Genomic DNA, 13,789 nt, shown 5'->3' with positions numbered 1-13,789 from the left:
ATCCACAGTTTATAGTATTTCTGAGTAATTCATGGGTGATTTTGTTATTTTTTGATGAATGTCTTGGCAGTGATACTGTAAACAGACACAATCCACCATCTTGAACCAGCTATGCATGTGTATTCAAATCAATTAGGACATGTATATGATTACGTTTGATGACTCATTATTACTATGTGGCTGTGTCTCCGCTACCCCCGTGCTGTCGTGGGGCTGTTGGTTAAATCCCTGATGCATTATGGTAAACAGCGGATAAGGGGCGGCTTTGGCACAGACTTGTGTACAGACAAATAAGTTTTACTGATTGTGACAGCTCCTGCTGGCTGCCAATGGAGCCGATGAATGGCACAGATTACTCACCGTCTCTGTGAATCGCTTTTCAGATATTTCCCTTTGATCACCTATAATCTCCTCTGTTGCACGCTGCATTTGCACTTCCTAATCACCGTCCCCACCCCCGTACTATGGCGCTCTTGTTTTCACCCTACCACTAAGAACGACGGCGTCTGCACCGAGGTGGCAGATTATTTTTATTGAATATGACGTCTTTTCTGCTCTCACACCTCATCTGCTGCTGGTTGCCGACAGCTTTTCAACACATTTTACATCAAGGATGGTATTAGAGGAGTCTGTGAATTCACCCATGTCATCCTTGAAGGTGCATTACTCCGTGCTATTGTTGGCTGAAATCGAGCAGAGTAAAGTGTTTCAGACCTTCTTCCCTCATAGCCGGTGTGAAGTGTTTGACTAATTGATGCTCGGGTTTCGGTTATTAAAAGCACGCAGTGGTTTTCAAGTGGTCTTATTGATCCCCATTGACCGTTACTAATGCAATACCAGGATGCTTGTTAATTCTACAATTCCGATCAATTTACAGCCTGTGCAACTTTCACAGCCAGAGGAGCCTCGTTATTGGGATTTCCGTTGGCGACGACATCTAGTTGTGATCTATTATAAAGGGGTTTCCTCCTTGTGATTCTGAGCCTTTGTGTGTTTCTCCCAGGTCCATGGGGGAGGTGCATGGGCAGCGACTGTGGCCCAGGTGGCAGCCAAAGCCGGGCAGTGTGGTGCGCCCATGTGGACGGCTGGACGACACTCCACACCAACTGTGACCAGGCTCAGCGTCCGTCCAACCAGAGAAACTGTTTCCGCGTGTGCGACTGGCACAAGGACCTTTACGACTGGAAACTAGGTGCCTGGAATGAGTGCGTGCCCGTGCTGGCGAGGACCTTCGGGGCCCCGCGGGCCTTCACGTGTAGCGGGGGCGAAGAGGGCATTCAGACCCGGGAGGTGGGCTGCATACTCAAGTCAGATGGGTCTCCAGCAGAGGATGCCATATGTGAGTACTTTGAGCCCAAACCTCGCCTGGAGCAGGCGTGTTTGATCCCCTGCCCCCAGGACTGCGTGGTTTCCGAGTACTCGCCATGGACGTCCTGCTCCAAAACCTGCGGAACTGGCCTCAGGAACCGGGTGCGCAGCGTCCTGGTTCCACCCCTTTTTGGAGGCGCCGTCTGCCCCAACCTTACCGAGTTCCAGTCGTGTAAACCCGGACCGTGCACGGGTCCAGAGGGCATGTACAGCCTCAGAGTGGGACCGTGGGGCCCTTGCACCCTCTCGGCGACTCGGACAACGCGCCAGGTTAAGCGCAGGAAAGGCAAAGGCCCGGGGCTCAGGGAGAAAACGGGAGCCAAGGATCCAGAGACCAGGGAGCTCATCCAGAAGAAGAGGAACAGGAACCGCCTTAACCGGCAGGAGAGTCCGTTCTGGGACATCCAGGTCGGGTACCAGACTCGGGAGGTGACCTGCATACACAGGAATGGGAGCACAGTGGGACGCAAGTGAGTGCTGTTATCTAAATTTTCATCTTTTCATCTTCAGCACCCTTTGTTTTCTTTAACAATAAACTTAATTATTGCATTTTAGATTTAGGCAGTTACTCTGCTTCCTGTCTCGAGGTGGTGCATTCACACGATATATTTATTTATAAATCTATTGATTCAGAATCCATCTCAAATATGTTTTCATTATGCACATTTCAACAGCTTTGAGTCTCAGTTGGTCCTGAGGTCCAGGTTCCTAACTGCCAGACATGATGTTGGATTTGTCATAGTGGGAGTTTTTCTTGTCCCTGTCAGGAGGTGACACAAGGAGGAGGATGTTTATCAGCTGTGTCTTTGTCAGTGCCGTGCTGTCAGAGCAATGAGGCTCAACGGCCACAGTGTATTTGATGTCGGCTCATTTTATGACACAAGATCAATCTTAACCGCAACTTTGACTAAAAGAAGGCAACGCTCTGTGTTATGCAGTCGGGCTCGAAAGGGAAGGTTGTGTAATGACACGTTTCACAGAACAGTAAACACACAAAGTGTCGCTTAACATGTCACTTCTGAAATGTCTCAGTGCTAAAGCAAATTCAAAATGTGACAGTAGATCATTTCAAACACATAGAAAAGGTTTGTTTTCCATATTGGTTTTCTAGAGTCAATTCAGCCAAACAACAGCACTTATTAGAGCAGAGCAGATGAGGTTTAGAATCAAAGACTGGTGCAGAGTTTGTAGAAGAAGCCGTTTCATCAAAGCAGGACGAGCCGACGGTGGATCATAAAATGCATAATAGGAACAGATGATGACTTCACTGGGTCATTTTAGCAGATGTGCGTGTCCAGAACACAGCCTGTACGTTTACGAGTGCCTCCATTTACAGTGTTGCTAAGCCCAAGTGGGACCGAACCCTTCGCCCTAACATTATTACGGCTGTGAGCTACAAAGTCGCTCCCTGACTGAAAATAAGACAGATCAAGTGGCTCTCAATTCCCGCTCAGTTCTCAGCAGAAGTCTCTGCCTGAAGTGCACATCAAACATTTACTCGTCAGAAACGAATCTGCCACCAGCAGCAGAGACCCAATCTGATAGAAGGCACTTTGAACGTAAATACGTTTAGGTTCTAAAGGGTATTTAGCTTGGAACTAGTCTGATATTTACATGCTGTCTAAAACAGAGAGGATTAGCACCAACATTTAAAAAGTGTTTTAATGTTACGTAAATGTAGCGTGGAGGGATTGTGGAAGAGTTTGCTGTGTCTCTGGTCTGCTCAGTCCTCAAAGGAAGGAAGTTTAGAACTAAATAAAAGAGCCGTGTTCACAAAACACTAACAAAATGTGTGTCTGACAGCTGGGAGATGCTTGTGATCTTGACCACATATAACCAGATGAAGCGTGGTGTAGTTGGTGCTGTGGTTACATTAGACGTAGCTGTAAGGCAGCGCTTATGGCTCCATCGCCTCCTTTCTGTTTCCAGGCTGACAGACCAACTTAAAAATGTCACTGCCGCTCCCAATCTTGGAACTGGGTCTTTCCAAAGGCCTCTGATCTCCAGGAAAGAATCACCAACAGTGTCAGTGGAGCAAGTCTCCCATCAAACCCCACATGTGTCAAATGTCACTGTTCTCCTAAGAATTGACGAAGTACGAGCTAAATCTGTTCATTAATGCTTTGTTGGCATTGAGCTTTCAGCAGTGACTGGGATCAAATATTTCAAAGGAGCCGTGAAAACAACTCACATGCCCTTAGGAGCATAAATATTAATCCTTGACTTGTTTATTTCTTGTTCTGAAATATTCATAGTTGTTTTTGCCACTTTCTGAAAAGTGGAACAAACTTCCCAGTGAAGCAGTAACCCAGTCACATCCGAGCCAGACGCTGTCGGAACATCTTGCTCACTTCATTTCCAATTTTGTTTGATGAACATCTGTCATTGGGCTTTTTCTCCGCAGTCCTTCTCTCATCCCAAACAGGCGACTTCCTCGTAGCTCGGTCGACTAATCAGACTTGCATGATAACCTTCAGGTTTTGCCCTATTTTTCCTGTGGGGCTGTGTCTCATTACATCAATGCATTTGAAGCAGAGTTGGTGTCATTCAGTCAGTTCGTTTCCCATATTACTTTTGTTTGTGTTTTTTCTCCAAAACTCCAACGTAATAAAAGGTTTCTTTAATGACTTGACCCACATACGTTGTGTTTTTGGTCACTGTGTCACAGCAGCACATTGTTTTGATGCGAACAGTTCTGCTAATGAGCACGGTGGCGATTAAATCTCTAGACCTCCGTTTTGTCTGACAGCCTTTGGAGTCCAGTGACTCAGACGCAAGTGACTGTGTAAAACCTACAGACTTAAAAATGATCATTTTTCAGACATCATCTTACTTATTTAAATAGCGAATGATTGTGTCCTCATTCTGTCTGAATGACTGAGATGGTGAAATAATGACTTCTCTTTGCAACTTTGAATCTCCACAAAAATGCTCGGGCACTTGCTCAGCACACGGCGACGGCTCAAAGCGTGCAGTTGCTGTGAAAATGGGTCATTGGCTGCATTACGGGCTTTTTTAAAACGCATCGGAGACGGGAAATGGAGCCGTCACCCTCCGTGCGCCGCGTTCACTCATTGTTTTCCCCCCGTGCGGCGTTTGGCAGAGAAACAACGCCAGGATTTCCCAGCGTCGCTTCACCAGCACTTCAAAGATGGCCGAGGAGTTTTAATCTGCAAAGGCGCAGGAGTTAAGGGGAAAACAAAATCTGCTTGTACATTTCTTCATTTACACCAGAAGTCTGGAGTTGCTGGAGGTGAAGTGTGGTGGCAGCGTCTAAATGAGGGGTTTCTAAATGAAGCAGAGCTGTAATTAGCACTAATAGCTCGTCAGCTGCTTTGCCTCCAGGGGAAAGACTGAGCAGCAGAAAACAGTCGACTTTAGTTAGAACAAATTTCTAATGACTCGGAAGTTATTCATTACATCTAAATGATATTTGGGTGATCAAAAACTGTGTGTGAATGATTGATCGCGGCTTGTTGTGGGTGTCACGACGTAAGGAGACACTCCACTGCTGTGTCACTGCTGGATGCAGCGTCTGCTAATGAGGCGAACCAATGTGACGCCAGTCAAGGACGCTGTGGCTGTGACTTGTATCTGCTGCTCCCAAATGTTCAGGGTCAATAAGCAGAGACCACTCTACTGTAAGTGGAATATTTAACATTACAGTGAGCTGCACATTGCTCAGCTCTGGAAACCAATAACATCGCCTACGACTGTTTGACACCAGAGGATAATAAAGGGAGAACCAGTAGTTCCAGTCAGCAACCACTGCCTCCCAGGAGACGCTGACTGGTGGAATGGACCTCCAACTAGTGTCACTTTAATGTCTCCTGACTCGGTGTAAGTCCACATCATCATCTTACCCTCCCCCTTCTCTTTTCCAGCCTGTGCATCCCGAGGGACCTCCCACCGACCGTCCAGTCCTGTCTACTTCCCAAGGACTGCCAGGTGACCGAGTGGGCCGAGTGGGGCCCATGCTCCAAATCCTGCCTGGACCCTGAATTTCCCAGAGGAAATCGCACCCGCATCAGACAGGTGCTCCAGTTCCCCGTGGGCGAAGGGCAGGAGTGTCCACCGCTGGTGGAGGCAGAGTCCTGTGAACCCCAAGGCAACGGCGTGCCGCCCTGCGCTACGTGAGTTCCTCCTGCTGACGGGGCGGGGGGGGGTCCCAGCAGGGGGCGAGGATTTGACTGGAATTGTAGATGCATCATTTGACAAGCGCTCATGTGTCCCTGGGATACGATAGCATGTTAGTGATGATTCCCTCCTGCTTGCTACGGCGTAGTTAAAACAATGCTACAGTATCAGACCCTGCAGGGATCTGTTTTGTGTTTCTAAAGGGATCAGTCAAATATTCAACCCCAGTCAGGCTGCTCACACTTCCTGTTGACTTCTCCTATGGCCAAGGTACATGTAATTTGTTCTCATGGGCCATGTGTGCCTTTGCACTAGGTTTCTGTTTTGTGGAGAAAGATGAGAAGAGAAAGTAGAGACAAATGGAGGAAGACTGGAAGAACAGTGCCTCAAAGTCCCACATACCAGAGATTAACACACATACTGAGGGAACGATGGCCTGTTGTCCCTCTGAGAATGTTGTATTGCCTTTACTCACTTACGCAGCAGCCACAAAAAGTTTTCATTAGACCATAAGTTTTGTTGTGTTGTATATTCAGTTAAACTAGTTGTTAAAACAGCATCAAAAGCTAATTACAGTAGTAGGACTGTGTGAGTTATCCATAAAATATTTACATCTACTGTATGAAAGCTTGTGTTTGCAGACTGGAGGACGGAACCGTTTGCTCTGGCTCTGAATGTTCTGTACCGTGACTTTCCACCCACTCCCAGTCTCTCACTCCTGCTGGTTCATGCCCTCTCTCCCTGCAGCTTCACCTGGAGAACCACGGAGTGGAGCGACTGCCGGGTGGACCTGCTGCTGAGCCAGCAGGACCGTCGGCGTAGCAACCTCACGGGGCTGTGTGGAGGAGGCCTGCAGACCAGAGAGGTTTACTGTGTCCAGGCCAATGCTGAGGTTCTGAAGTATCTCAGTGACCTCCGAGAAAAAGACAAAGGTAGAAACACAACTTACGCTTGTTTCTCAGCAGAGTGAAGATCCTAGAGCTGCTTCACATCTCTGTTGGTTTTCTATTTTCCCTATGCATCCGTGTTATAAAACCTTGGGATGAATTAATGATGAAGTCTTTGGCTGTTGGTGTATGATTTTGTTCTGAGGGTGCACTTTCTCCTGACTTGACTTTATCTAAGTTGAATTTGCTTCTGTCCCATTCTATCGCGTTCTCTTCTTAAACACGGAGTCAAAGCACTCGCTCAGAGCTCAGTCTGAGCACATGCTTGGAGGTAGTGTTCACGCTGTTGAAGCCTGAAGGTCGGGTTCAGGTGGTGCTCTGTGCTCCAGGCAGTTGACACCAGCTGATCAGGTCCAGCACATAATCCTCTCCATGCTGACCCCCAATAGCAGCATGTGGTGTCAATGTTGTCACTGCCATATTGATAACAGTGTTGATAATATTAGCTCTAACTGACTCACTCACTCAGACCATAGAGATGTAATTAATGACATAGTTTTGCTGGAAGCTTTGACTAAAGAGCATCATTGTTCTGGAACAGTTCCTTGGCTGCTTTGGTTGCGATGTACAAATGTCAAACAAAATAATAGTTTTGTTCTGTCCAACTGCGACGTCTTGATCTAATATTCATTTCCCTCATTAAAATGTAATGTCACGGTCATATTCTGCAGGTTAGTGTCAGCTTGTACATAACAGTCAGGATATTACTGTGGATAACACATGTCACACGGCCCTGAGTCGTGTGTATTATTTATGTTTCATGCAGACCAGCAGCATTTGCTGCAGGGTACAACACTGTCCACAAGCGCTGAACTAGTCAAGAGGCCAAACTCGACATCAGCTCAGCCCGAAAGCACCCGTTTGCAGGGTGTCTCGTTCTTAACGCGTACAAGGAGCAGCTCCACAGACACACGACTACACAGCAGCGCCTGTAACGAATCGGCTGAAGTCTCAAGTAACTCCAATAAATTTGATCAAGTGCCATTACATGACATCTTATATCCTCCGAGCCCCCACTCAGTGCAGCAGAACTGCAGCTCCGCCGTCGATTGGTGGCAGATAATTACACATCAAATGCTTGGGACAGAAATAAGAGTCAGCTTATGTGCAAATATACACACACATAATACTTCACCTGCATTAATAGTTGAACAGCGTCTTAGTCCTGTCTCTAAATATCCCTCTGTGAAGCTTAATGGTTTCTGTTTGAACATTTAGACAGTGTTTTACAGTATTCTGCCTTCTGAAACCATTCAGGAAATGCGCAGAACGAGCGTCTGTCCTGCGCGTCCTGCTGTGGCTTTTCAGTGGCCACGAGTGCAAAGGCCTGCGATTCTGACACGTGTCAAACCAGCTTAGAGTCAAAGCTGCCTCATAAAGAGGGTGTTGACGACATTAGAGCAGGCTCACGGAGGGCAGCTGTGCTGATCATGGGAGGGAGTGACAGAGTAAGACGAGGTCCAGCCACACGAAGAGCTGCTCCTGCATGAACATGGACAAACCTTAATGTTAATAATGAAAGCATCAGCTTACATTCACTTGGTTTACTCTACAGGAAAAAAGACTACTGTTTCTAAGAATCAGTCTCTAAAAATATTTTCTAGTCATTATAATTTATTAGCTTCTCTCGTTTCACTGCTTAATTAGTGCTACAGATGTTTCCTAGCAACCAGTTTGCACGTTATCAAGATTTTACCGCCTAAACATGTTTCCCTTCAATGTGTTTGAGTCAGTCACTAGTCTAAAGTCAGATATTAGAAACTACAGTGCAAATTGCAGAAGGATTTATCTGGATTAGTACATGGCAGCAACAACATCTTTTTATCTTTAATATTCCTAAAGTGGTTCTAATGTGAATGAAACTATTTTGTGATGCTGCATAAATTAATGATGAATGAGTTTTGAAGGGGAAGCTGGCAGAACATTTACTATGATGAAGTGTTGTTTCTCACTTTGAATTGATCAGCAGCCCTTTGTTTCTCTGTGCATCAGGCTTAATTAATGAATAATGAGTCCGGTTGCCAAGATTAAATCCATCGACGCAAAGTCTGCTGTAAAATATATGAGCGGCGCGAGCTTGTGTGTCCTTCGTGCAAGTGTGACAGGGACTGGGCAGCTGAGACTGCAGCAGCCATCATATGTGTACCTTAACTCATCTGTCACATGAGAGAGTAGTAAAGACAAGACACACACACACACACACACACACACACACACACACACACACACACACACACACACACACACACACACACACACACACACACACACACACACACACACACAATGTTATCTTCTTACTGCAGGTTTTCTTCTCCCTCCATAGGAGTCTGGACTCCCATCATGCCACTGAGACAGAAAGAGTCGGCAGCTCAGCAAAGTTTGCTGCATCCACCGCTCTCTTTCTCCTTCATGTCTCATGCATGAATATCAGTATGCAAAAGGGCAGCAGATATCCTCGGGCCCAGATCTGGAGCCAGCGCAGCACCCCCTAAATCTTAACCTTAATCTTTACGGGGGAGTAGCTCCGGTTTGACCCGCGATCAGTATCACTGCCGAAGCAACACCATCCGGCATTTCCTCCTCTGCGGCCGTAGAAGTTTGCTTTCTGTATATTCTGCTGTTTTGGTGCATGAATCAGTGAAGCTCTACTTGTAGCCTTGTGGGATTTGACACTTTGGTCACTTTTCTCAGCATTTGACAAAGAGATTGACTTAAAACCCCTTTAAAAGTGTAATAACTCGGAGAGGATCCCAAGAGGCTTCCGTAAAATCTTGAGTTCATCCTTTATTTGTGGGTTAGAACAATGACCTCTCACACCAAATTAACATTGCTGGCTGGAACCATTAAAGGCAGAGTTCTACATATTATGGGCATATGCAAGTTGCTGGAAGATAAAAAATTAAAATCTTTCTCTTTGTGAACTGGAACCAGGACATGGTTAGCTCATCGTAGCTTGAGGACAATCGACTGGCTTAGTTAATTAGCTGCCTGTTCTTCCTTTAAAGGCAGAAAAGAAGCAATCGTACATATACAGTATAAGGATTTTGCTCATGCGGAATACGATGGGTTTATTGAACGTGTAAATAAAAACCTTTCTTGCCAGCTTGATGTCCAATAATAAATCACCAACCTTCACATTTGCAGTTTAGCTTTAACACCAGGCCCAACACAACCCGACACAGTCGCCACGTGCCTGTGAGCTCGGATTCCTTCCACCGCCTCCGAGACTGGAGATAAGAGAGAAGCGTTTAATCACATGCTTGAATCATTTAATTGTGGACGAGGCCGCGTTGAGGCTGGCCTCTCCTGCTGTTGCGCTTGCATTAGGAGCTGGCTGTCTCTGGTGTGATGTTTCCCCTCACTCCCCGTGTTTGTGTGAAATTGCCTCCGGTCCCCCGGTGTGTGCGTAGCTAATAGAGCTATCTCCCCTGTAATTGCAGCGGGTCAGACCCAAAGACAGCAGAAGCCTAGTGTCCCCCCTCTCCTCTCCATCACCTTCCAGATTACAGGTAGGTGTTTTTAGTCACGCTGATAACGAAGCCCCCGCCTTGTGCCTCCCAGGTGTCCTTTCTCCACTTCATTGCTGACTGTCAGCCTCCTCTCTCTCCTCTCCTTCTCTCCTCCATCCTTGTTGCCTTTTCTTTTTATTACCTCATCATAGTCAACTATTCTCGTTTCCTTTCTCCCCACTTTCCCTCTTCCTATTGAGTTTTTCCATTTCGTTCCGTTTTGTTTCTTTTCCTTTCGTTTCCTTTCGTTTCCTTTCGTTTCCTTTCGTTTCGTTTCCTTTCCTTTCCTTTCCTTTCCTTTCCTTTCCTTTCCTTTCCTTTCCTTTCCTTTCCTTTCCTTTCCTTTCCTTTCCTTTCCTTTCCTTTCCTATTTTTCATCAAGGTGACAAATGCAGGCTGCTCCTCTTTCTTCATAGTGTTCGATGATGTTGCCACATCTAACAAAGTGACAAATACTATTACAACAAAGTCCTGTCTCCTTTCGTAAAGAGCTGGACAGAGCAGCTGAAGCTTTGAAGGGACTGTAAGAAGAACTTTTTTCCTCCACAAACAGAATAAAGACAGTGAGACGAGGGACATTTCCATGGCTGCTGACAGAAAGCTGCACTCGTATGAGGGATTTTTTTACCTTTGTTGTCAGTTTGACACAGTAGAAAGTAAGCTCACTGGAGAAGACACTATAAAATGCTCTAATAGAAAGGCCAGTTCGCTGTTGGCCCCCAGTTTTGTATTCACAAATGGATTGATGTTAAAAGATTGAAGTCGTGTAGTTCCCCATTAAGACGTGGATTAGCTGTGCCTCAGCAAACTCACTATATGACTTTTCAGTGTATTTGTAAGAGGAATTAGTCATTTTGCATTTCAAAAGCCCCACTTGCTTCCCCTGTACAGTTCTGTGGGAATTATGATCCAGCTCTCCTGACGATGTGAGACTTTAAGCGCTTAGATGTCTTACAGGAACAGTTGGAATACAGGAAATAAAGTGCCTCAGGTTAAACGTGCAAAAGATATTTTCTGTGCATCACTAAATATCCACAAGCATTTGAAATGTATCACTCGGTACTTGTGAAGTGCAGATCAATCCACGCGCTCGGTTAGTAGAGAAAAGTCCTAGGATATGTACAGTGTGTATTTTTTTACTTTCATGTTGTAAAATAAGCATCAGCTTCACGCGAAGTGCATTTCCTTTTGGGAGGAAGACACTTTGAAATATGCCAAGGAACAGATACCAAAGCAGATGGCATTAATTCAGTCTTTCATTATTCTCCAGTCACATCAAATTAAACTGAAACAACGTCTGTGCACACTAACGGGTGTTAATGAAGAAACTGCAGTGTAATAAGTTGATTATAGAAGATGAAGGGAACATTAGACTCACTCCAGAGACAAACCTGCACCTAATCCAGCTGAAAGGCTGACATCACAATATCTCCTGGTTTATTGATAGAGACCAGAAAGAGATTTATATTCATGCCAGTAATTTTCAAATACCTGAAATGACTGTTGGGCTTAAAGAGTAATTACAATCCTAAAAGTCTCTAACAGTGAGAGAGGTCAAAACCCCCCACCCAAGTTTATGCTGTATGTTTGTATCTGTGTCTGTCTGTGCAGAGGGTCAAACAAACTCTTCACTAATGAAAACCTGCAAATATCATGTTTATGAGTTGCATTTGACTTATTGAACTTGTCATAGAGTCGTCTTTAAAATGTTTATAAAGTTTATAGTCCCATATGAAATAATACTCTTTAACTGAACCTCCCACACCAGATTAGTTAAAGTTAAAGCTGAATGTTGGCGGATATTCTTCAGCTTCGTAGGAAGTCGACTTTATCCTTCTGTCGCCACAATTTTCAAACATTTTCCCACAATCTTCACTTTCTAGCATCAGAAACAGTGAGAAAATCCTGCATCCACGACTGGAAGACACTGTGAAATGACACTGACGTCAGCGTGCTCACATTGGGTGTGCATGCATAAATGCATACGGCCGGTATCTTCAGCCACGGCACACATCACATCTATTTACTGTGGTGCAGACATGTTGAAACCTATTCTGCACAGTTGTCACAGAGCCGTGCCTTGAATGGCCAAAGCGTTCCTCCTCTTTATATTTTGACACAGCTCCACAGTGGGAGTTCAGGCAGGCATGCACTTACCAGTTTCTTGATGGAAAGGCCTTTCCAAGTCCCACACTGCACATCTAGAGGAAGTAGACGCCAAATTACACCTCATGAAATAAACATGAGGCATTGTCAGTGTTCTTTCATAGTTTTAGTGGTTGCATTGTTGAATAATGGCTCCTGCCTCTGTTGTGACTCGGCGGGCTGGGCTCCACGGCGTTTTATGTTGCTAGCAAGGTGCTGCACGACGTAGTCATAGCTAATTTATCATTCTGACACGCTAACAGGATGGCGATAAACAAAACAAAGGGATAATAGCGCCTACTTCACAGGCGTGTTGTTTTTTACACAGCGCTGCTCATCTGCTCTCTACTGGGATTTTAATAGCAGGAATAGAGTAAATAAGGGTTTTTGTGTCCCTTGTTCCTGTTGACTGCAAAATGCCTCACACAAAGACAAAAGAGAGCAGGATCAAAGCGGAGCTTGTTCTTTTTATTCGCTGCTTACCTTGTGATGTCCTCTGCTCGCCTCCTCAGCTTCCCGTCCGGTGGAGAACAGGCTGTGCAAAGGTCCGGTGCCCAACCGGTCCCAGCTGTGCCACCTCCCCTGTCCCATCGACTGCGAGGTGTCGGCGTGGGGCGCCTGGGGGCCCTGCACCTTCGAAAACTGCGACGACCAGGCTGGAAAGAAAGGTACTGTAGGATATATAACGGTGTAACGTTTTCTGCAAAGTTATAATCATTATTTTCACTATTGGCTTCATGTTGAGAGTAATGTTACCGTCATCTGTCAGGCCCTCGACCCTCTGACATCACTCAAATTACAGCAGTTTTACTTTACTTTACTTTGTCACAAAGTCTTCATACCGCTTTATTCCTACAGAGCTGTGAATGTCGTTGACAACAGTAAGCTGCTGTCTATGAACATTATTTATGAACATGTAACCTCCATTATAGCTTTTACTGCTGTGTATTATTATTCCTTTTATACCATCCTCAGCCTGATGCTCTTTACAGTAGCTTCACAGAATAACAATAAATACTTAATGACTGAATGTCTCTAATCATAAAAAGTCATCTGGTTAAAAGGAACCAGCAAACGAACCCTTTACATCTGCCGCCACAGAATGATTATAAAAAAAGTTGAACTTGCATAATTTGTGTTTTAGTATGTGACAGTTTTTCAACTGATGCATTGATAGTTTGGATAACGTGAAATATTCATGCTAAATTGCACATGACTCTAATGTGGTATATGTAGAAGAGTAATTTAGTGGTTTGATTTCTGTCCGCCTGGAGCTCTGCCCATGTGGGGAAATCATGAATGTTTTTCTCATATTCCCATTAGTATTAATGAGTCTTGACAAGTCAGCCATCAAACAAAGCCAAGCTGATGAAAGATGATGGTCGTGAACATCTATCATCCGTGGTGGAAGGAGTACTCAGCTCATTTACTCCACAGAAAGTACCATTACCACCCTTAAAATATTCAATTACAAGTAAAAGTCCTGGATTAAAAATGCTGCTTAAGAAAATATTATCTGCTTCATTTAGTTAAAGTACTAGCAGTAAAATGAAAGTGGTTGTGCAGGAAATGTTCCATGTGACTGACATGTTCTCGTACATGGGGTGTGGAACTTATTCCGCTAATTCCCTCTCCTTTGGTTTCTGTATTTATTACACAGACTAAATCTGGCATAAATAC

The 13,789-nt window shown here is 45.1% G+C and overlaps 1 protein-coding gene and 1 long non-coding RNA gene across 2 annotated transcripts in view; one reads left to right on the top strand and one right to left on the bottom strand.

Moving 5' to 3' along the window:
• LOC114843479 (thrombospondin type-1 domain-containing protein 7A) overlaps positions 1 to 13,789 on the top strand; it is a 99,759-nt gene that overhangs the window by 36,971 nt on the left and 48,999 nt on the right. The window contains exons 2-5 of the mRNA XM_029130063.3: positions 1,004 to 1,838; positions 5,253 to 5,501; positions 6,253 to 6,437; positions 12,622 to 12,777. Of these exons, the coding sequence (XP_028985896.1) occupies positions 1,004 to 1,838; positions 5,253 to 5,501; positions 6,253 to 6,437; positions 12,622 to 12,777 (1,425 nt within the window). The remainder of the gene's footprint in view (positions 1 to 1,003; positions 1,839 to 5,252; positions 5,502 to 6,252; positions 6,438 to 12,621; positions 12,778 to 13,789) is intronic.
• On the bottom strand, positions 9,255 to 12,708 carry LOC121201743 (uncharacterized). The gene is made up of 3 exons (XR_005896833.2): positions 12,593 to 12,708; positions 12,122 to 12,165; positions 9,255 to 9,682 (listed from the first exon to the last, which is right to left on the bottom strand). It is a non-coding gene; the product is annotated as an uncharacterized LOC121201743 (long non-coding RNA).

Source organism: Betta splendens, chromosome 16 (genome assembly GCF_900634795.4).
Source record: "Betta splendens chromosome 16, fBetSpl5.4, whole genome shotgun sequence".
In the NCBI taxonomy this organism is placed as follows: domain Eukaryota; kingdom Metazoa; phylum Chordata; class Actinopteri; order Anabantiformes; family Osphronemidae; genus Betta; species Betta splendens.
The sequence above is the reverse complement of the archived record's forward strand: the minus strand, read 5'-3'. Positions and strand labels throughout refer to the sequence as shown.